At 39.9% G+C, this 21,462-nt stretch overlaps 2 protein-coding genes across 5 annotated transcripts in view; one reads left to right on the top strand and one right to left on the bottom strand.

Annotated features, from left to right (window-relative positions):
• Positions 1 to 876: 876 nt before the first annotated feature.
• On the bottom strand, positions 877 to 15,878 carry LOC110836707 (A disintegrin and metalloproteinase with thrombospondin motifs 7). Of its 3 annotated transcripts, XM_087345751.1 has the most exons (19): positions 15,687 to 15,878; positions 15,129 to 15,502; positions 13,834 to 13,975; positions 13,125 to 13,354; positions 12,589 to 12,678; positions 11,483 to 11,604; positions 10,454 to 10,600; positions 10,132 to 10,290; positions 9,474 to 9,615; positions 8,949 to 9,047; positions 7,894 to 8,103; positions 7,195 to 7,288; positions 6,538 to 6,662; positions 6,130 to 6,247; positions 5,722 to 5,848; positions 4,560 to 4,680; positions 3,453 to 3,590; positions 2,423 to 2,541; positions 877 to 1,687 (listed from the first exon to the last, which is right to left on the bottom strand). In XM_087345751.1, the coding sequence occupies exons 1-19, from the start codon at positions 15,784 to 15,786 to the stop codon at positions 1,201 to 1,203; spliced, it is 3,144 nt and encodes a 1,047-aa protein (XP_087201877.1). In that variant the 5' UTR covers positions 15,787 to 15,878; the 3' UTR covers positions 877 to 1,200. The 3 variants fall into 3 exon arrangements, with proteins under 3 accessions (XP_087201877.1, XP_087201878.1, XP_087201879.1); XM_087345752.1 differs by lacking the exon at positions 12,589 to 12,678; XM_087345753.1 differs by lacking the exons at positions 15,129 to 15,502; positions 15,687 to 15,878 and adding an exon at positions 14,821 to 15,059.
• Positions 15,879 to 16,662: 784 nt separating this feature from the next.
• LOC147874301 (uncharacterized) overlaps positions 16,663 to 21,462 on the top strand; it is a 10,144-nt gene continuing 5,344 nt past the window's right edge. The window contains exons 1-5 of one of the 2 annotated variants that reach the window (XM_087345756.1): positions 16,708 to 16,770; positions 18,310 to 18,410; positions 18,818 to 18,954; positions 19,942 to 20,193; positions 20,709 to 20,856. In XM_087345756.1, coding sequence (XP_087201882.1) covers positions 18,946 to 18,954; positions 19,942 to 20,193; positions 20,709 to 20,856 — 409 coding nt within the window. In that variant the 5' untranslated portion in view covers positions 16,708 to 16,770; positions 18,310 to 18,410; positions 18,818 to 18,945. Of the gene's footprint in view, positions 16,771 to 18,309; positions 18,411 to 18,817; positions 18,955 to 19,941; positions 20,194 to 20,708; positions 20,857 to 21,462 lie in introns of both variants that reach the window. The other variant, XM_087345755.1, reaches the window with a different exon arrangement.

Here is a 21,462-nt window from a genome sequence, read left to right as displayed (position 1 = left end):
ATAAACACACTTCTAAGAGGACGCATTTTCTATAACTCATTTATTTATTCGTTGTTTATTTAACGATGCTGTCCTAGACTCTTTCGTGTCTAATGACAGGATAATAAATCCCAAAAATATTATTGGACTGACTGAGGAAGACAACGAAAAACCAAAGGGCTTTTTTTAAGGCCGAGATTTGAACTCAACACCTCTCGAATAAGAAGCATTAGTACTAACTACTCGACCACACAGGTTTATCATTAATAATTGTATCTGACGTGTGTTGTGCCTGCTTTCTATAGGGGCATGGATTCTCTGTAGATGTACGTCCATAACCCCAAAAGTTTCATTTCGTGACATTAACTTTCAAGTGTGAACATAAACTGTTATCTATTCGTTTCAATCTTATCCTTCATTTCTAACGACCAGAATCTTAAAACTGCCTGCAAATTAATTTTACATTAAAACAACTTAAAAGCATAATAAGTTATTAACGTCTGATAAACAAACCTTGGAGTTGTTGAATTCACACACTCGCCGCTCGAGGAACGTAGCGAATTAAGATCAAAGGAAAGCAGACTCCTCTTGTTCCCGAAAAGAAGATGGAGTAATAAACAATAATTTGTAATGCCGTAGAAACACACCACTGAAACCTAACCTCAACGATGACGGCGATGAGGAATGTCTTACGTGTCCAAGGATTATCTGTTCCCTAGATAGCAGCAGCATACACTGAACAGTTGACAATCTGCAGAGCTAACGTAGTCTTTATAAAATTACGTCAGCTTCTCTACTGTTCCCATCCTTCTTGCTGGAAAAAAAGAAAGGAGTGGGAAAGGAATACGAGAGAAGGGGTACGAAATGGGCGAATGAAAGGAATAAAGGGATAATGGATGAGGATTTTAGAAAAGAGTTTTTAATAAAATTTATAAATACATCAGCCTGTCGTATAAAGCACAGAATTTTTCACAAATGAAAGTTTTTAACAAGACGGCTGTCTTCTGGGTTGTAGCAACGAGTACTCGGTAGAAGTTCACTAGCATTTCAGACGTTGTTGCTTCCTCCTACACTCATAACCCTGATGTTGGAGGCAGCATGGGCCGCTGAACCGGTAAACGTCTACCAGAAAGCGTGACGCTGCAACCCAGAAGATGACCACCTTTCTTCCTCGGCGCCTTAAAACCTCACTTTCATTTGTGATGTGCTTCGAGATTTAATCTAATACAAATTTAAAATATCATCTTCTTCCCCGTCTTCCACTTCAATCTGTTCCTTGCCCTCTTTTGGCCTCTTCTGTGACTCCTCTCCAGTTTTTGTTGCGTCCATGTTGCTCGCCACTTGATCACCCAAGGCCTCGAGAGCTTCGTCCGAGAGCTTCAAGTTATTTACGTCCTGATTCTTCGGTACTTCAACCACTTTGAACCTGTCAGGATTTGGTTTATCGATAATCAATATTCCGTTCTCGTCGCCGCTCTCCGACGCGTCTCTCTGAAGAGACGTGTGGCGTTTCCGATAGTTTACGGCACAAGGTTTGTTGCTACTGCACAATTCCTTGTTTGAAGGCTTCTGTCCTTCGCATTCGCTCGGCTCGATCATGTCTTCGCTGTCTTCGAACGGGGACTGCTTGACGCAGTCCACAACCCGGTATTTGTGACCCGGCCTACCAATGCAGCCACTGCACCTACCCCATTCACCGACGCGCCATCTGAAACAAGGAGAGCGATTACATTCATCGTCATCACAATTAATTGATGATTCATGGAAGTTACTAAATGTTTTTGTAGAAAAATCCAAATTTTGGATGATGATGATAAACTGGGTCGGTCTTCATCAAACGTTAAAATACGTAACTGACATCGTGGATTGAGGTTCTCCTTCAGAAGCTTACAGCGGTTCATGTGTTCAAGAATTTTCCCATTTTTAATCATCCAACCAGATACAGGGTGGCGTGTGGTCAGCACGACGAACCCCCAGCCATTGCTAGTCTTCATGACCGGATTACGCTACTCATTGTAGCTCCCCAATTTCCTCACGATGCTGGGTTGGCACCGGTCCCATACACTGGTCGAAAGCTCATGAGAAAATTTTGTCTCCCCCGAGACTCGAACCAGCGTGCATTCCGTATCGCCGGTCCGAACCGCGGGACCAATGGCAAAGTGTGTCAGGAGGAAACATAATCATCTTGGACTTGTGCCTAGGCAATCACTTGTGGGCTATTTAGTAAATTTATATTTTAGTGACATTCAAGCGAGATTTCTGAATAGCAGGAATTCATCACTGTGACCCACAAGGTAAAAAAAAATTAAATAAATTATTTATTCGTTAACCGCGAACGCATCGGTAACACCACGACGTCTGTTAACAGTATTAATGAATGATTAAAATAACAACTTAATAAAGATTAAATGAATCTGGGGTTCGTTAATGCGACTTTTCTAACCTGACTTTACAGCTTTGCGTGTTGCACGACCTGGTGTTCGCCGTCGGTTTCGGAATATCTTTGCAGTGCATCTTGGATACTTTTCCTCTCTTTTCTTCAAAACAGCTCGGTTGAGACAACTAGAAAATCGAATTTTTGTTAATGAAATTTGAAAAGCGCAGTGTGCTTATTATTACGTACATAATATGGTATATTACGTATACACGTGTTCCTCACGTGGTAAATAAAGACAGCTGAATGCAAGTGAGGAAACCACGAAGCTTGATCCTAATAGCTTAAGTACGTTAAAGACATAATGACAATTTCTTTCGTTTGTAATATTTCAGCAAAGTACTTTTATGCGACAATACGACCGTATACCAGTTCAAAATGGGTCGAGTTGAAATATTAACGTCAATACATATTCGTAAAGAAACAAATTTGTAACCCAGAATAAAAATGTAGACGTTTCTTGATTTCATTTTCCATATAATTTATGTTTTTTTACTTCATTCTGATGTTAACGAGTTCGAGATTTTAATACGGAATTGATCCCAATTGTAAATGAACCTGTGTCGTGCTTTCGAAACTCCAATTTCTTTGCCCAAATATACCCAAGAATATAAGAATATTTTCTTTAGATACATTTTTTATCTCTGACACGCATTATGGAAGAAACACTTTGTTTTAATACGTTTTACGGAGTGTAAATAATGTTAAAAAAATGCAAGTATTACTTTTCTTCTTTTTGCGAAACAGGCGGATAAGAACAACAAATTTTCGTTCCCTTCAGACCTTCGATTTATAAAGTTCAGACGGCCACCACTTGAGGTAGGAAATTAAAAATTAAAACTGCATGATGATCTGTAACAGCATGACACGCATACCAAAGGAATCACCAGTTAGGTCTACGTTAAATAATTGCATATGGACACATAGCGACTCCATGCCATCACATAAGCTAACGGCTAAAAAATGCGCTATTAATTCTTCAAGAATATCATCAACTAACATAAAAGCGACACGGTTCATTTTTGTAGAATACGCGTACCTGCGTTCCTCCTCCGCAGAAAGCGCTGCATGGACCCCAGTCTACAAGATCCCAGACAAATTTCGGATCGTACGCTGAAGTCGAAGGAATCGAATATTTGTAGTGTATTCCTGGGTTAGGGTCTTTATTGTTCAGAATCTGTAACGAAAGCAGACTTAATGAGGACTGTAATTAAGAACAGAGTAAAGGAGCGACGATAAATATCGGAGTCCACTGATTAACTTCGTAGCTTACGGGAAACTGTGTACCGCATTGCAGATTATGTCTGCGGTGGACACGTTCAGATTAAGACATTTTTAATAAAACACAGCATTAATTCGATCCTGGACCACGTGAAGAGCCAGTGAAATGCTAGCCACATTACTCAAACCTATTTTATTGCCTTAAGAAGTAAAGCAAAGTAAAGCTGTCCCATTATGAGCCATGTAGGCGCTTGGGGGAAGAGGCGGTATATAGCTCCTACTCATTCCTGATTTCGTCACTAGATGGGGGTGAGTGGTCAGCGTCATGCCCCGGCCGCGCTTTACCCCAGGGAAAGGACCCCGGTATCCATTGTGGATAGGAGGATGGGTTGGTCCCAGAGGCGGTCTGGACGCAGAGTCTAGTGGAAAAATCCTCTGCCCCTTGCCTTAAGATCTGGCTCTATCTCGGTATTTACAAAGCAGTATTCCTTCAAAGGGACTTTCCTGCAAGTTTCATTTCTCGCTTCTCCATTTAAAGAAGCCATTACCAAGAAACCGAACCTGCTTCTGTCCAAAATTTATTTAATGCCAGTCACGTGGATTCGGCTACCTTCGTGCCTCCTCTATCAGGATTATTTCATATTGACACTAAACAATCAATCAGTTATTTACTTCTGAAAATGGACGAAGAGCAACAGTACGACCAGGGTCGCAATTACAAGCGAAGGACGTCCACACAGTAACAAGAAAAAAGTTCGTCTGACATCAGTCGCTATTTAACAGATTACATCGCAGAAACAGCCATCTTCACGGCTATCAGAACCTCGTATCTCACGACGAATAAGTTTATATTACGTGACCAGAGTTACCAATTAGGTACTCCACGGTTCCCCGTTTCGTCTCCGCTAAAATTCTTAGTACTCACGTATAGAATGAGATCTTCTTTGGTGGGACCTTCGATGTACAAAGTTTCACGTTGTGGATCCACGTTATTATACAGGACGATCGATCCTGGAATTCTCTTAACTCCATCTTCTTCAACAGTGCTGTAACAAAGAATAATGCAACACGTATGAAAGCGTTCGATTACACAGAGTTCATATGACCAAGACACAAAAGTTTTTCTAAAAATAACTTTCACCGTGCACTTAAAAGCTTCAATATTTACAGTGAGGCTAGCAACTAAAAATAAATCATTTTGCAGTTTAGCGTCTAAATTCTGACTACATCAAATTTCAGACCGGTCACAACCTTTTAAATATTTATGACCAGTTAACATCTCGACGCTGCATTAAGTTACTTCAGAACTTACAATCAACAAAGTGTTCGGGGCTTACGTACTTGGTTGGCATTTAGTGGTACGACATTCACACCAAGTTTCGTGAAAATTTGCCAACTAATTTGAATAATTATTAACGCCAGCAAAACATGCGCATATAATACCATAACTGATGACCATTGCTAGAAACCACTAACGTGTTGCTGGTACAAACAGTTAACGATAACATCTATGTCGTTTGTGAAATAGTTCTCATTTTTTTAGACATTTCCTGTTTCCTACCCTCGAAGTCCAACCTAATTTTACCACAATCCAAATTTCTGTTTGTTATCCTGCGTTACCTTCTTAAGGAAGCGAGCAATCTCGTGAGATGAAGCTAATTGTTCGTGCCCATAAAACATTCTATAAACATTACGCCAATGGAGAGGACCCCAAACTTAATACACTTTAATTTCTTGTAGTCACAGTAATTACAAAATGTGCCTTTCATTTTTCTCTTCCAAATTTAGCTCCAAACAGTTTTTTGCACCGATAAGTACGTAGCAAGTTACGCTCAAGATGCACTCTGAAATGTAAGTGGGTCTCCGCGTAAAGCATCTGTAACTAAAAGTCCTTCATATCAAAATTTAATTAATATCCGTTCAGTGGTGGCCGTGATGTCACATTTAAACAAACAATCTGACGGATAAACCTATAAATGATTAGTTAACAGGATCATTTTTGGAACGCGACTGTCGACACGCCCACAAGGTTTCGTGGTTCTTAGAATTCTGTCCACGAAACATCTGCATCCTCCTCGTTCACTTACTAATCGCCATTGAGGAAGAAAGTCTTCCTGTCTGCTGCCGAGAGAGCCAAGAGGTTCCGACTCGCCGTCACCTCCTCTACCGAAACGTGTCTGGCACCGGCCGGTATAGTAGTGATTTCCTGATAATCTGGAACAAAATTGGCAGACAAATTATTTCAGCATTGCAAATACACGCACAAAAAATTTCTTTTCAAACCGTCTAATATAGCCTGCAGGCTTCTAATTCTTACAAACTTTTCGCACAAACATGTTGCCTCTATATTCAGGGTACATATCCGGTCTGGAATCAGAGTCGATTCAGACGTGCAGACAGACAGACATATGATTACACACCCCGCAAGAAAATCATAAAAATGCGTATTATTAATGTTTCCAATTTTAGTCTTTCCCGGAAAATAATTAAATTACCTTCTCCGCTTTCACTATTCACTTCGTCAACGAAATCGCACGTGGACGCGTCGCCATCGCATACTCCGCAAACGTCTTCCACGGCTTCAGAGTCGAGGACCCAGTCACAGCCAACGTTCTGAAAGAGCGCGTGCGCGAACACATCAGATATTATACAGACCTCGAACGCGAGATTACGACGGTCGGACTTGCAGCCCGTAACTTCGAATATGCGCATGACAAAACCATATTCTGATTACAGTACATGAAGGGAGCGCTTGATTTTTTACCTTGCAACTTTAAATTAATGTGCGAAGATAAACATTTTGTATATTTTGATAGAACATGTTGAAAATAAGTTGCTGAATGAAGTGTAATAAACATTCAGAAGCCGTGATTCCACTTAACCTGACACTGAGATGAACCTACCCGACATTTTCCAGCTATGCATTTGTCCCTGGAGCCTATCTTGCATGGAGTTCCATCCTTAACTCTAGGCTTCAAAGTCCTGTATTCGTGTTTGTTGTTTGAACACACCAACGCACACACACTTTCTGAAAAAAAAAATTACCATTTTACAAAATTGCTATTTCTAAGCGACAGGTTGACCATTGTCAATATCTTAATTAATTCAATGGAGTCTCGTCGTTTATGGAGCCTGTCCTTCATTACTACGTCCACAAGAATCTGCCACTAGACCACACTCTGAGCCAGATAAATTCAGTAATAATATCTTTCCATCTGTGCTAGGATCTTCCATTCAATTTCTCTCATTGAATTTTTTTTGTCAAAGTTTCTCGTCTCTCACATTCGTACTCATCCCATGTCCATTTTATACTCCTTGATTTTTATCAGTAGTTCGTAGCATCTGACGATATACAAATTCTACACAATCCTTGCAATTCATAAGATGAATAAATTTTCAGAAACACTAACAAGTTTATTTTGAAATATTTAATGCAAGCCGTTAAATTTTCTCAGGTGGTCGCCACAGGCCTACAGGAAATTTTCACTTTCAGGATCGTACCGATTGACCATTTTAAAGAATTTTATTGAGCACGCATTCTTACTCATATTTCAACTTACCGGGTGTTTCATCATTAAAAGGAGTCCACTTGATGTCATCTGTGTTGTAGGCTTCACATTGCTCTGCTCGGAAAGACGAGTTATCGTCGCAAGGCTGAAAATGGAGCACATTTTGCATCATTATCGCTTTCTCAGGCTAAACTGTAAAATTCAACAACTAAGAAATATGTTAATATCTTTCTAGATCTTTACCTCCATTCTCTGATAAATAATTCAGTTGTTGTGTTAAAAGACAAAATTTATGGGCGGAGGAACAAGCATGTCGGCTCAGAGCAACACGTCTGAAGTTTATTGACACGTCACAGAATAGCACACATACAGTGAGATCTTCTCCGAGCACCCAAGCAAACTGTGGGACAGCTACAGAAAACTCACACGTAAACTTGTAAATCAAGTTTTACGAAGGCACACGGGAAACTGAGATGAACAACGAAGGTAATTTCCAGCATCTACCCTAATCACGGGAAGTTTTATTTCTGGTGAATTCTGGCTGCGAGTGTGTTGGTTCCCTAGCAGCCGGAATATCTACGGCCAGCCTGACAGCAGGAGCGTCCGACTCTCCCACCCGAGAGGTCCACCAATTTGCAAGATGCACAAAAATAATCTCACTGCATTATACTCCTCTATGTGACTGACAAATTCCATCATTCCGCAAAGCAGATCATGTAGTGCAGGCGTCGGACTGAATATCGGACTCACCTCGGTATTACATATTTTGTACCGGCGACGTTTCCCAAGACAATACCGCCCATGGTTAGCAGGTCTGGGGTTGTCACATTGGCGTTCACTAACAGATACTCCACCACCGCATGTTCGTGAACACTCGGACCATGAAAGCCACTCTCCCCACTGGCCATTAACGGCGTTCGGCCGCACGCCGACAACAACGCATTTGCCCCCAAAGCACCACTGTAAATGCATTAAAGTTCCAGGTAATTTTGGCGACAAAATAAATATTATGTCCGCTAAAGGTGCAATGTGACGGTTAAAATATCACTTTGTGTCTTACAAAGAAATATCAATAAACCCACCGTAAAAGAAGATTAATGAAACTAGGCCTATTATCTTTATTTATCTGTCACAAGTCCCGCATGGACTGGCAGTCCATGTGGGACTGGGTTTTGGCACAGCCTGTAATTGGGGCTCAACAAACTTTATGTGTTTTTTTAGGTTATTCTGATTTCTCTTTAACTACATAACCCCATTTTTCAGTACAAATGTTTAAAACTGCATCCCCCTATGATTTAAACACACGCTCCGCTTAACACAAGTAGTCTGTCCACTCGAGTGTTTTTTTTTTATTCCTGCTCTATTACAACAGAAAACGGGCTGGACGATTTGCGTTCGATCCCGGACGGAGGCAGAGGATTTTTCCTCTGGCCTATGTGTCGAGACCGGCTCTGGGGCCCACCCAGCCTCCTGTCCAATGGGTACAGGGGTCCTTTCCCAGGGGTAAAGCGCGGCTGGGGCGTGATGCTGACCACTCTCACTCCATCTAGTGCCGAGGTCAAGAAAGAGTTGGAACTGTACCTGTACGACCTACGTGGCGTGTAGCGGGACAGCGATTACAACGGAAAAGATTTGCTTTCTTGAGGTGGAACTACAATCTACAGACTGCAATTTGAGCAATGCAACGTCAGTCTGGCAGACACGACTTCCGATACTTATTTTGTAATTTTCGCCATAAATTCTGGGATAAAAAGGTTCACCTTTACGTTCCATAAATAAAATGAAATACTTAATTCTATTTATACCTTGTTATCGCCGCAGCTGGTTCCATCGGCTGGTGGGCCGATAAAAGTACACTCCTGGGCACCGGCGGTCCTGCACGTCAGGTACTTGCAGTTTTTATCCTGTAAATGATGGTAAAATTTAATGTGAGGATGAAGGCAGCAGCAGATCACAGATCCAGCATCGTCCATTTCGAATAAGAGGCACGAGAGATATGTGCATTTGTGACTCTACGTAGTGACCATTAAAACCCTTGTTTGTCTTTTCATCTGTACGCAGTGGCAAGAGAATGGATGAACAAAATTTTATTAATTTAAATAAAAAACATACCAACACATAACATTTACCTATCCAGGTTGTACATGAAAAGCCATCTTTAATAAATAACCCTGGCACTCACGTTACAATCTAATGTTATGAACATCAATGCAGAATACGAATGCATTGCCCTGTCTGATAAGTTGCGTCTCTGAAGAGGAAGGAGAAATTCAGAATCAGGAAAAAAACATAACGTCAAACGTTCAAATATAAACAGAAGTCACACGAACCGGGCCGTGGTCGCAAGGCTCCATAGGTCCAAAATTGTCGATACACTGCCACTCACGGTCATACAAAACGCCAGGAAGCATTTCAGGAAATTTAAAGTTGTGTTCTTGAGGTTCGTCTAAAAAACACTTGCCGAGGTCGTTCCTGTAACACGAGACCAGAATCATTATGTTCTTCTTGCAACTTTAGCAAATTCTACCCAATTTTAAAACCATTACACCAATATATATGCAATAAGACAGTGTTTACGTAAATGAAGCAATATTTAATGAACTTGAACGTGACTTTGTGGCAAGAAGAAATTATTGTTCAGACCGACGCAGTGAAGTTGTGCAATATATTTCATCCTATTGGCAGAGCAACCTGCATCGACGGGTCTAGATGTATTTTTTTACTAGACAAAGTTTCTTATCACATCCTCCATAAAATAAAAATACAGTTACATATAAACCTGCATTTCACCATTTTCTTTTACTTCAAATTGGAAATGTTTCTAGGGCGATGTCACACGCGTTAGCAAAACGATACTTTACGTCTACTAAAATTACATAAATAACTAATATCTTTGTTCAGAATCAGTGAATACAATATTCAGCTACACACGCAATTTGAAAACAAAAAAAAATAGCTCAAAACGTGGTTTATTAGGGCATGACATACTCAAAAAATTCTGCTATGAATTTCTTGCTGCAAGTTGACCAACTCGCAGGCGAAACCTGAGAATACGGTGACATAACATGGATATTGTAACCTTCTACTATTCCCGGGCATTCTCCCGGTGGGGCGTTCTCATCCTCAGAGTCGTGGTCAGCGCCCAACCTGTAACACACCGCAATGCACAGACGTAAACAAGGCGGATAGACAGGCATATTCATAGGGCATACCACCAGAATGGAAAAAACTCGATGAACAAGATAAGACCCACACAGAGTTATAATGCTACAAGAAGAAGATATCAAAAACATAATGTTTATGAACTTACAAGTGGCCTATTTCATGTGCAATGATGGTACCAACAACTAAGCCTTTATCTTCGCAGATAGCACAAGATTGGTTCCGAGCGCAGGCGCCTGCGATATCAGCGAGACCCGAAGTTCCGCAGCCATCCGGTCCTAAGCATATGTCATGCCTAAAAATAAGGAATTACAGTCATAAGCATAGATTAGCATTTTTTTTGATTCAAGATTACAACTAACATTCGGCTTTTTTAAAACTCAAATGTTCTTCGTCAGATCTAATTCGTTGCTTCCAGTCACGCCTTAATGCTGCAAACTGGTTTCATCGACGTGGCCTTTCACCAGGGGTTTCCATACATTTCAGAAGTTCAGTCAAACCTAAACTTTCTTCTTGCTTTACCCATCGTCTAGGTGCTTTAAAAAAACACGATGCCTAAAACTAGACTTGAGACTAGCTTAATCGGGCGGCCAAATGATCAGGCATTTGTCCTCTTGTCACCAGAGGGCCAAGACAGAATCAACTGCCGAAATTTGCTGGCTGTTTAAAACTTCTAGAGACAGACAGACAGAAACCTTCAAATGTCAAAAACTTCTTATCTGATTCCTTCTCATTGTCTAGAAAATTCATCCATGTGGTGCCAAATAATACACACAGCAGAGGTTTAAAAACTTCCGTTTCTTTTCGGAAATACAGAACAAGCTTGAATTAATTCAAAACTGCTAAAATTATTGCATTTATTGAAAGCCGAATTTAATGACTGAGTGTCATTAGCAAGGAACAGACCGAGAACAATTGATCGTCTTTCAGTCCCCAGTTAATTCCGAGACAACAAAAAACATCTTGCACTCTCTAGTGGATACACACGTCAACAGATGTTAACAGAAATAAAGTTCTTGAAAGGAAATGGGAGACCCAACCTCTTTTCAGAGCCGAATCCCGCATTAAATTACGCTCACTTTTCCAGTGACTTGATAAGATGACTGAGTTATTCCCACAAAGTGCGTCTGAACCCCTTTTATTATTATCTTATTAGTCACATAAGAAAAACACTCACTTCGTAACAAGGACAGATATGTCATGATGATTTGGATGCGTCAGCACAGGATTCATCCTTGTGCTCCATTTACAGAAACTTGTTAGAGTAGCGTCAGCGTCTATGTTGATTGTAAGATCAACCTGCAATTATACGAAACTGTCTTGTTCGAAACGTTCGTGTTATTTTAATAACTTCAAGAGTCACATCGGCCTTTTAATAATAACAGGATTACAATTACATTATGAACAAATTATGCGTGGCAAAACTTGATTAAACATGGAGTTCAAACACGGCAATACTTCCAGACGGACGAACCTCCTCCACTCTTCATTTATGACCGATACAAAAACCACTGCAAAACGTTTCACCCACACAAGATCATGTTAAGCGCGACATACATTACGAAATGACCTTGAATGCGATATTAAAGTACAATAGGTCTGGAAGAGGAAAACTTTCTGATATTTGATGGACATCTGAAGAAGGATTGCACTTAGGATATTACATTTGAGTTTATATGGATTATACACCTGAAGATGGTTCATTTAGAACGGAAACATGTAGTGTAAAAGATGATGCTTTAATGTAAATCGAACATTTCGATAGAGAACATCATTTTAATATATTTTAAATTTTTAAATATTTAAATGTTAATTGTAATATTTTAATATTTAATAATAATATTTTATTGTGATTAGGCTGATAAAATTGAACAAGTATATATTCAACACAATATGACGCAACATTATCATCTCTTGATTAAACAAAGTTGATATATTGAGTTTACATATTTTGAAACTTTATCCACCCTATAAAACATGTTAATTAACTTTCAATTCTTTTACTAAAAATTATGTGATTTTTCAGTTCATATTAAAAAATAAAAATATAAATAAAAAATAAGATTAATATAATTACATCTATGTTTAACTTATAAAAGCGTCAAGATGATATAACGGTATCAAAACATGTAGATGTTTAATTACAAAACAATAACTTGACATCCGCATCTATACTTTGCGTGGACATACAAAAAATATCATATGAGACACACGTTCAGAACGGGACGCTTCAACACCAACTTCCTTAGACTGTATCAAATTGCGTCCCATCATCAAACTTACCTCTTCATCTTCTTTCTCCAGATACATTAATCGAACCAACACCAAATCCATTGTCTGTCCCACAGTCTCGTCATGCAAAATATCAGAAGCCTGAAAGAAATGAATAACGACTGAAGAGGTAACGGAGATCAAACTCTGGGCGTACGCGATGAGAGGCTTCAATGTCCGTGCTTCTCGTCGGTAGTTCAAAACGACCAAATAAAGTGATGTTATTTCTAGCCGGCAGAATGTCTTAAGTTTCACTCATTTATTTAACGATGATGTCAGTGACTCGGACTACGCAGCATACTTTGACGGGATAATAGCGGACAACGAATTGGAAGGGACATGGGAGGAAATGGTCTTGGCCTAAGCTAATGTGTTCATACGAATCATTACGCAGTGAAGATAGTGAAAGTGCCCACCATACAAACTTATATAACGCGTACTGCAACAGAAATTTTAAAATACTAGTCAAATTAAAGAGGGGTGACATTAAACTGTGACAGTACGGATTGGACTCGGATGCCCGAGGTTGTGGTCCCGTGTTCTCTTACCATGTTCACAGTTGTCAAGAGATATTGCTCGTAGTCGATGTCTTTCCGGACCTCAAGGAATTTCTTGTCAGCTACAAGCATCACTTCGATGAACTTGGTTTGGTCCTCTGCAGATCTCTTTCTATTAAAACCCATTCGCGTATCATCCGAGACGGAACGTTTACGGGCATTGTCTTTTTTTTGGTTGTACTCGTTTTTTAAACGATTTGCCCACGCGGTTTCCCAGTCGTCTGAAATCAAGAAAACCTAATTAAAGCACCACAATCACCATCGATTAACCCCGTAAAAAAATCATTCTTTAAGGCAGTATATCTACGTCTTTATAGATCTGAGGAATTTACAAAAATCTTATCACTTACCACTTAACACCACACTCTATCTTTTAAAAGTTAAAAACTTAAGGCCTATTAATGCTTTAAACAATAAGGTATCGCATTTCAAAGTGCATTTCTGAATTGCAGAGTGCAACTTCAAACAGCATTGAGTTTTTAAGTTCCCAGTCCTTTCCTCCAGAGCTCTGATTTTAACACCTTTGTTCAGAAACAGACTTCATTTTCTTACTCAGAACTTAAGAAACAGATTATTTTTCTGTAGAACAAGAGAAAATCTTGTCGCTGAGACTGAACGAGAGAGAAAAGAAAAGAAATGTGTATCGTGAGTCTTTGGCAATTATGCCCGTGGAAGAGAAGGTGTCACAGAATACGCTTACTTCTTGTACCACACTTTCCTTTGCGATCGTGACTGGCGGATCTCTTGTAAACAAGATGTAAATGTTGACCATTGACTTCGGGTTCATGACCTTCAACGGGTTCGATGAGGTAAACATCCCTTTTGGTCCTGATGTGACCGACCTAGGACAAGAAGTGCCACGAGCAATGTGTCATTTCATTCCGCTTAAATATGCAAGCAGGAATTTAAAATGTCTCGCCTGTTATTTCTCTATGAAAACACTTAAAACACTCATGGGGTAACACAATCTTAAGCTGGAAGATTCTGTGACCCTGAGTGATCTCAGCCCCTGCAATGCGGAATGCAGGATGAATGTCCATAATCATGAACGTCCTCCTGTGGATCCAAACACCAATTACACCTTTGACCTGTGCAAATCAGTTATTCTATATTTGTTTCTGACTGACTTATAATTTAAGAAAAATTATGAAAATTAAATGGATCCATACTTTAACGTATTGAATTACAAGGGCAGCTGAATCAGTTGATAGGCTGAAATTATAAATGTCATTTTGCTTCAGTTTTACATTTTTTAAGAAAACCACAGCACAAAAATAAGTGTTAGGAAATTAAGTTAATCTTCGTTTATACACCACAGCTCACCCTGACCACCATTTTCACTGACAAGACACTTTCGTCTGATAGTAGATATTACCACGCATAATTCATCATGTGCCATGCATATAAAACTATGCAACGTAACACAATGCCTTCTTTTCACTTACATCTAAGAACGAATGAAAAAATTATCTACAACAAATTCTAAACAAAAAAGCCGATTCGGTTTCAGGTGCAAGGCAAGTGTCATCCCAGCACCTGTCATTTTTAATCCGTAGTTTCAGTAATTTTAAATGGCAACTGAACCAACATTCAATGTGGATTCTGTAAAATTTGTACTTTAGACACGGCAATATATTTCTTTGAAATGAGCGAATTTGGACCAATGGAAGGAAAAAATGTGACTTACGTTCAAAACATCTGATAACGATAATTGGGCACAGCACTTTAAGGGTTAAGTCACCGGAAATTCAAACATGATCAAGTTTCCGGGTTTCGCCTCAGACACATCCGACTAGTACCTCGAGATCTGCAATGGCCGCTTCCTTCAGTATACCTTCAACTGATTTTTCATCAATTATCCAATTAATCGAAGCTGTCGAATTCGACCTACTGACAACGTCCTCAAACAAACCGGAAGTACACAATTCATGTTGGTACTTCTGAAGACACAAAGTACCAACACCGCGAAAATGAGAGTTAAAACAGTTGACTCACGATTCCGTCGCAAGTAGAGAGCGCCACCCGTGACTCTGGTTGTCCCTTGATCCTCCCGGTGTAATGGCACTGCGAATCGTTCACAGATCGGATCTTGAGCTTGTTGAGATCACTCGCAGACCCTGACTGCCGAGTCTCCACAACGAATCCTGGCGAGATCAGACCGTGGTTCGGCCACAGCTCCACCACGTGGTCCTGTCCGTCCAGATTAATCCCATAATGCACTCTTTCGGAATCCGCACGTGCCTCCCGCTTCCGCCTTCTTACGTCCTGCTGGAAGAAACTCGGGAGAGAGTGCGAGACGAAGGAACCTTCAGGATCGACTCTCACCGGCACCAGCAGATCGTAATCACCGATTCCTTTCGTGTACCTGCCTGGTTCACAAAACAACAGGAATTCATTAATCACGCAACTGACGAACTCGGAAGTCTGAAGTCTCGCGTCTTTGTATTTGATATCAAAATTGTGTAATAAGTGATAGAAAATATGACAACATGTGAGCCCCGTGAATCCTTGCCGAAACGTCGGTTAACACCAATCGTTCGACACTGCGCCTACCTTCATGGGGCTTGTCTCTCCATCCAGGGTCTGCGAATTTGAAGCCACACGAAGCACCAAACAACAGAAAAACGCACGAAACTAATCGTAAGGCCGCCATAGTCGATTTCTTTCTAACGAACGATTTACAAACTTCCCCTGAGTATCCGAGGCAACGCAGACAACAATACAGTACACAGTAAACAATCGACTGCGACTGTTACGAAATTAACAGGAACACAACACGTTCTATCAGTCAACAATTGTATTAAATAAATTAATATGAAGTTGATGGTTTCCTTTCTTTAGGAAAATATGCCTTAAAATTTAAATCTCAACTACACGCCTATATTTTTTCCTGTGTAGCGCAAATATATGTGAACTGAATAAAAATTTTCTTGGATATTATCCATCGTCTAGTAAATATAAAACGTAAAACGACGTTTCGGAGATGGGACTCTATCTCCGTCTTATATATGTGTTTCACATCTCACTTCCTAATATTGTAATGACTTTTCGAAATTATCTCTAGAGAATTTTTATGTTAAATGCAACTTCATTTTTTTCCTTCGTTATTACAGAATGTGTTTTAACCGCAAGCAAACCGAGATATTTAGGAATTGCATACAATTTAAAACTGCGATAATTTTCAGGAGCTCTGAATCCCACCAGACCATCTACCTCATTCGCCAACTCAAGAAATTACGTAAACATAAATAAAAATAACTTGTTTATTTTCAAAGCTGAGTTAAAGGCGGGAAAGTGAGGTTAAGTTACGTAATAAACCACGAAAGGCTTGGAATAAACACTCGGAACATTTGTTCTTAGTTGGTAGACTTTCCCAGCTTTGAAATTTTAATTTGGCGTTAATCCACTCGCTGCTTCCTTCCAAATCCGTACTTCAATTGTTTACTCGTTGCCGGGGTACGGCATTTTTTGTGACATAATAATAATCAACAGCACAGAATAACATTGTTACAAAATCTTACGTTTCCTAGGAACAGTGGGTAAACACTGTGTTAGAAGTAAGTCATTCTTTGTTGAGAAAAGATTTGTGTGAGGATGTCGATCAAATCGAAAGCTCCGAGATTTAAGGAAGATCTGAGTAAGTACATTAACGCATTTCTGTTCATTCCTAATCGAATATTCCCGCACTTCATTCAACCGCTAATCTGTTTTAATATCGAAAAGATTTCAGTGAGGAATTTCATACCATATGCCGAGGCTTGCAACACACACAGATTCGAAAAACGAAGGCCTTTACTCAATCCATGTGATAGATCCATGTTATTTGAAATTCTACGTAAGAGAAATATACCTGACCCATTATTACAGGCAAATATATAAGATATACGAACACGACGAAATAAAAATTAAATTGAACTCGAAATTAACAAAATCAATTTGTATAAATAGAGGTGTAAGACAAGGCTTCCCTCTCTCACCAACAATTTTTAACATAATATATATGAATGAAATTGTCTCCGAGTGGAATGATGAGGACATCAATGGATTAAAACCTTCCAAAACTATCCTCTTTGCCGATGACTGACTCGAAAAATTCACTACAGAAATCTGTACATAAATTAGTGACGGTGGCTTCGAAATACAACTTAAAGTTGTCTACAGACAAGACCAAAACCACGGCTTTCAGAGGACAAGATCCCATCAGATCCAAGACAGTAATCAATAACACGATCATACGACAAATTAACGCATTTAATTATCTGGGATGAAACAGAAAAAGATCTCCCAGCAAAATTATCTAAATACTTACAAGTTACAGGCATCTTTAAACCCTCTAAAACCCCACCACAAACTAGACTGAAAACATATAAAACCTACACGAAACCTGGATAATGAAACAACGCGACAAATCGAGAATTGCATCAGCAGAGATGAAGTTTTTAAGAAAAACAGCCCAAAACACATGGAGAGATCATAAAAGAAATGACGTCGTCCACAAAGAACTACAAACAGAGGCAATATTGGGGAAAATCCACAGATACAGAAGGGACTGGATCCAACATGCACGAAGAATGGAGGAGGACAGATTGCCACATCAAATTTTGAGACATAAACCAAGGACGCCCTTTAAAAAGATTCCTGGGTCACAAGGCTCAAAGCTTGCTTTCCTCGTGCCTCTTAGGTTCACGTATTTTCAAACACCCCGCCCCCAAGAGATAATTCTTCACTTCCATAAAAAGCCTGTATTAGGGGAGAAGGGGGCTAGTTGATGCACGGGCAAGTTGTTATATTTTAGTTTAAGAATCACTCACTCGCAGCAGCACCTCACGAGTCTCCCCTGTGCGCAGGGCATGGCAAGGCATGGTACTTGTAGCTTGTGTACTACGTAGGCTGGGTTGATTTAAGTCTTTTTACCAGTAAACAGTAAAATTTCTCTTCTGACTTTGAACTCGCTTCAACGACCGTGTGACAAAGGCAAGTTCTTTAACATTTCCTTACGTAAAACCCTTTATATTAAGAGCAACGCGTGTACTTCGTTCTTCACTTCAGTCGAATATTGACACTGCTTTGACCGTGAAATCAAAATGGCGTACTGTTACGTTGTATCAGCGTGACCCGTATTTTTGCAATAACTTGCGTTGACAAATGACTGCATTTTACTTTCTTATCACGAAAGATGGTACGGACGTACAAAAGGAAGTCTCACAGAGGTAATACAAGTTTGGAAACGTTTATGTTAGCAGCTGACGAAGTCTCTTCTGGAAGAATCTCATTAAGGCAAGCTCCTAATACATGTTGAAAAAGTTTGAAGTTAATTTCTGCAATTAATTGCTTGATAAAGGTCTGAATTGTTCCTTCTGTTTACTAACACAGTTGTTGTAACAACTAGCACCATAACAGGGCACATTGTTACAAACGCCTTCTCTTAAATAAACAAGTTTTGTGATGAAAAAAATGAATAGGCCTTTAAAAAAATGTTATTAATATAGCCAAATAGTAGTAGTACCTGAAGCCATAATTGATAACTTTGTAAATTTCAAGAATAAATGTACAAAAAATCTTAATTGAAAATTGTATCAACTAGCCACAGTCTCCCCTATTCAGTTTTAAATGTCTCCTACTTAACATGTGTGCAATTTTAAGTTTAAAACAATGTGGTCTGCAATGCATTCTGGGTTATTTAGGCTGTGCGCCCCCTCCAACGAATTATAAACCAAACAACCAGCACAGGGTGAAGGGTGCCTCATTCGGTCAACAGACGAGCTCACGGTTTCACGAGGTGCAAAAGAGAAGCCAAGTTGGAGATGGAACAATGTCCAGGGTAAGTTTTTACTTAATTAACTTCCAAGAGTGGAGTCCTGCTTAAAAGGATGAAAGGCAATCAGCTGATCAGGTACCTGAGGGTCTATTACCATGTCCACAAGACCTTAACCTCAGGCAGATAAATCCAATCCACATCGTCACAACCTATTGATTGAAGAGCCATGCCAAGATTTTCCCTTCTTGATTTAATCACATTTTCCGAACCCCCACTGCCTTACGCTCAACACAGTCTTCAGCCCAGGTATTCATTTGGGGACCTCATTTAATCACAACTCATCTCAACACGTGGCTTACAGTTGAGACGTACCCACGCACGCATGCAGGCAGGCACAATGCTGAGGTGGTTAGGATGAGTACAGACTCCACCTTTTCACCGATTCCTTCCTCAGAGCACATAAAATTAATGCATAATGGGGCAGTAATATCTGTTCTTACACACGCTTCATCCCAAAACTACTGCTGAATGATTTTTCATTAAATTTAGGCTTAGAAGTCTACCCCAAAAGTTGTGGGGGAAATTTACTTCCATTTCAAATACATCCAGCACAAGCTCCTTGCATTATGATTCCATCTTCCTCATCTCCAAACGTGTCTCTGCGTATTCCTTTTGGTCCAGTGAACTGGAAAATTTTCCTCTAAGTTGTATTTTTGGCATCACAGCGAATGGATTTATACACCACATTTCATTACTTCTGGTTGTGGTGCAAAATGATTTTTGTTGTCAACTGTGATTTGTAAAACACATTTTGGTTAAGACCAAAACTGAGCTGTCTTAAGTACCATCGGTATGCACTCAATGTACCGTGTTGGATATGTACTACGAACTAATGTTGTTCATAAGCAGGTAAATCATACGTGGTTTTAGATGTTTACTTCTCTAGAAGTTGTGTTAAAAGCAACTCATCTGAAACGATAAACAATCACAGGTCCAGTTGGAGATCGGGCAATGAGGTTCTCCTATAACCTACAATCCTATTTCTTTCAGGAAAATAACAGAAGCACAACAGATTGCGAGCATCACAGTGCAAGAACGCACTCCATGAAGTCACGAGGTGCACCTAATGAGTCACCTTACACACGGAGAAGTAGCAGGAGGAGGGCTTCTTGTACCCCTGGGCCAAAAATAAATCATCTTTCAATCCTGGACCACCAAGACGAGCTCTCCCGAATGAACACAGAGTTCCGAACCAAAAAGAGCCAACTGTTTTCCATGAAAATGCAGTTTCTTAAAAAACAGGTGAGAATCTGAAAGTCAACGCTTATATTTCATATTACGCATTCTTTGTACGAAGAGCATGAAATGACAACCTCGGTTACTCAGCGTGTCCACATTCCGTCTGCAAGTTTCATGTCTGCAAGTATCAACATTTTGTTTACGAAACTTAGTATTTGAGGAAAAACATATCCAGTTTCTGAAAAACTCTGTTCTTTTGAATACCAGACGATGGGCAAAGTCCAAGAATTTAGTTATCCCGAGGGTAACAGACAATTGTCAGAAGCCTTTAAAATAGCCTAAAAGTTGTTCGGTAAACTATTATGTGCCATTCAGGTCTAATTTATCCCTATCTCACTTCGACCTTAAATCAGACATCATCCGTGTCCCATAAAATAGCTAATCACAGAGAAAACTAGTGGATGATGTGAAATATCAACAGAGTGACCACCAAAACCATTAGACGGACGTAACACAGCAAAGAATTTGATAGCAAAATGGAGCTAAAAAGTGAATCATTGTGCATGGTTTTATTTCAGGACAAACTCATAAAACTGCACGAAAGCCTAACTGACCTTCATGAAAAGATTCTGAAATCGACGGGCAAAGATGTAGAAGTAGAAAACATTAAAATAATTGAATTCTGCCCCATGCAAGAAACCGGCGACGGACAAGATGAAGTCAATGGTAAGCTAAAGTATTCATGGCATTTTCCAGAGAATTTATATTATGTCTGATACAGTATTTTCATTCTTGAATGACTTCCCCGTTCCTTCTGCTGCCATCTGCAGTAATCACTTACATAGAGAAGCAGTCATGACTGAGTCGAGGTTTGAACCGGCCACTTTATGAGTTACGAAGTCAGTCCTTTAAAGAGTTATAAAATCAGCCACTTAGCCTGGGGAGTGACTGTGCGTCAGTGAGGTAGCCAATGAAGTGGTGAGTCACTGTGTCTATTAGTCAGAAAGCCAGTCACCAAGCCACCAATTCAGGCTCCCGAGTTCTTAGCCGCAAGCTTCCTGCAGACCAAGCACGACAAGAGGTCAGATCTTTCTTTGTGGTTCTCTGTTTTGCTTTCTTTCCTTCCCAAATTCTTTTCATTCTTGCTTCATCAAATTTCCCAAAGTCCATCCAGGCGAACGCCAGTAGAGTGCCTTAAGTCAGTCCACAGTCGCTTGCATCCGTATCCTCCTGAGTCCGTTTGATGCTGTGCGGTCTGCATTAAACAGAATGCAAATAACCTAAAAGTTTTTCTCTGTTCCACGCCTTCGTCTTACGTTCATTGACTGCGTT

Source organism: Zootermopsis nevadensis, unplaced genomic scaffold, assembly GCF_977971745.1.
Source record: "Zootermopsis nevadensis isolate Lab colony 2312 unplaced genomic scaffold, Znev_1.0 Znev_ptg000009l, whole genome shotgun sequence".
In the NCBI taxonomy this organism is placed as follows: Eukaryota; Metazoa; Arthropoda; class Insecta; order Blattodea; family Termopsidae; genus Zootermopsis; species Zootermopsis nevadensis.
The sequence above is the reverse complement of the archived record's forward strand: the minus strand, read 5'-3'. Positions and strand labels throughout refer to the sequence as shown.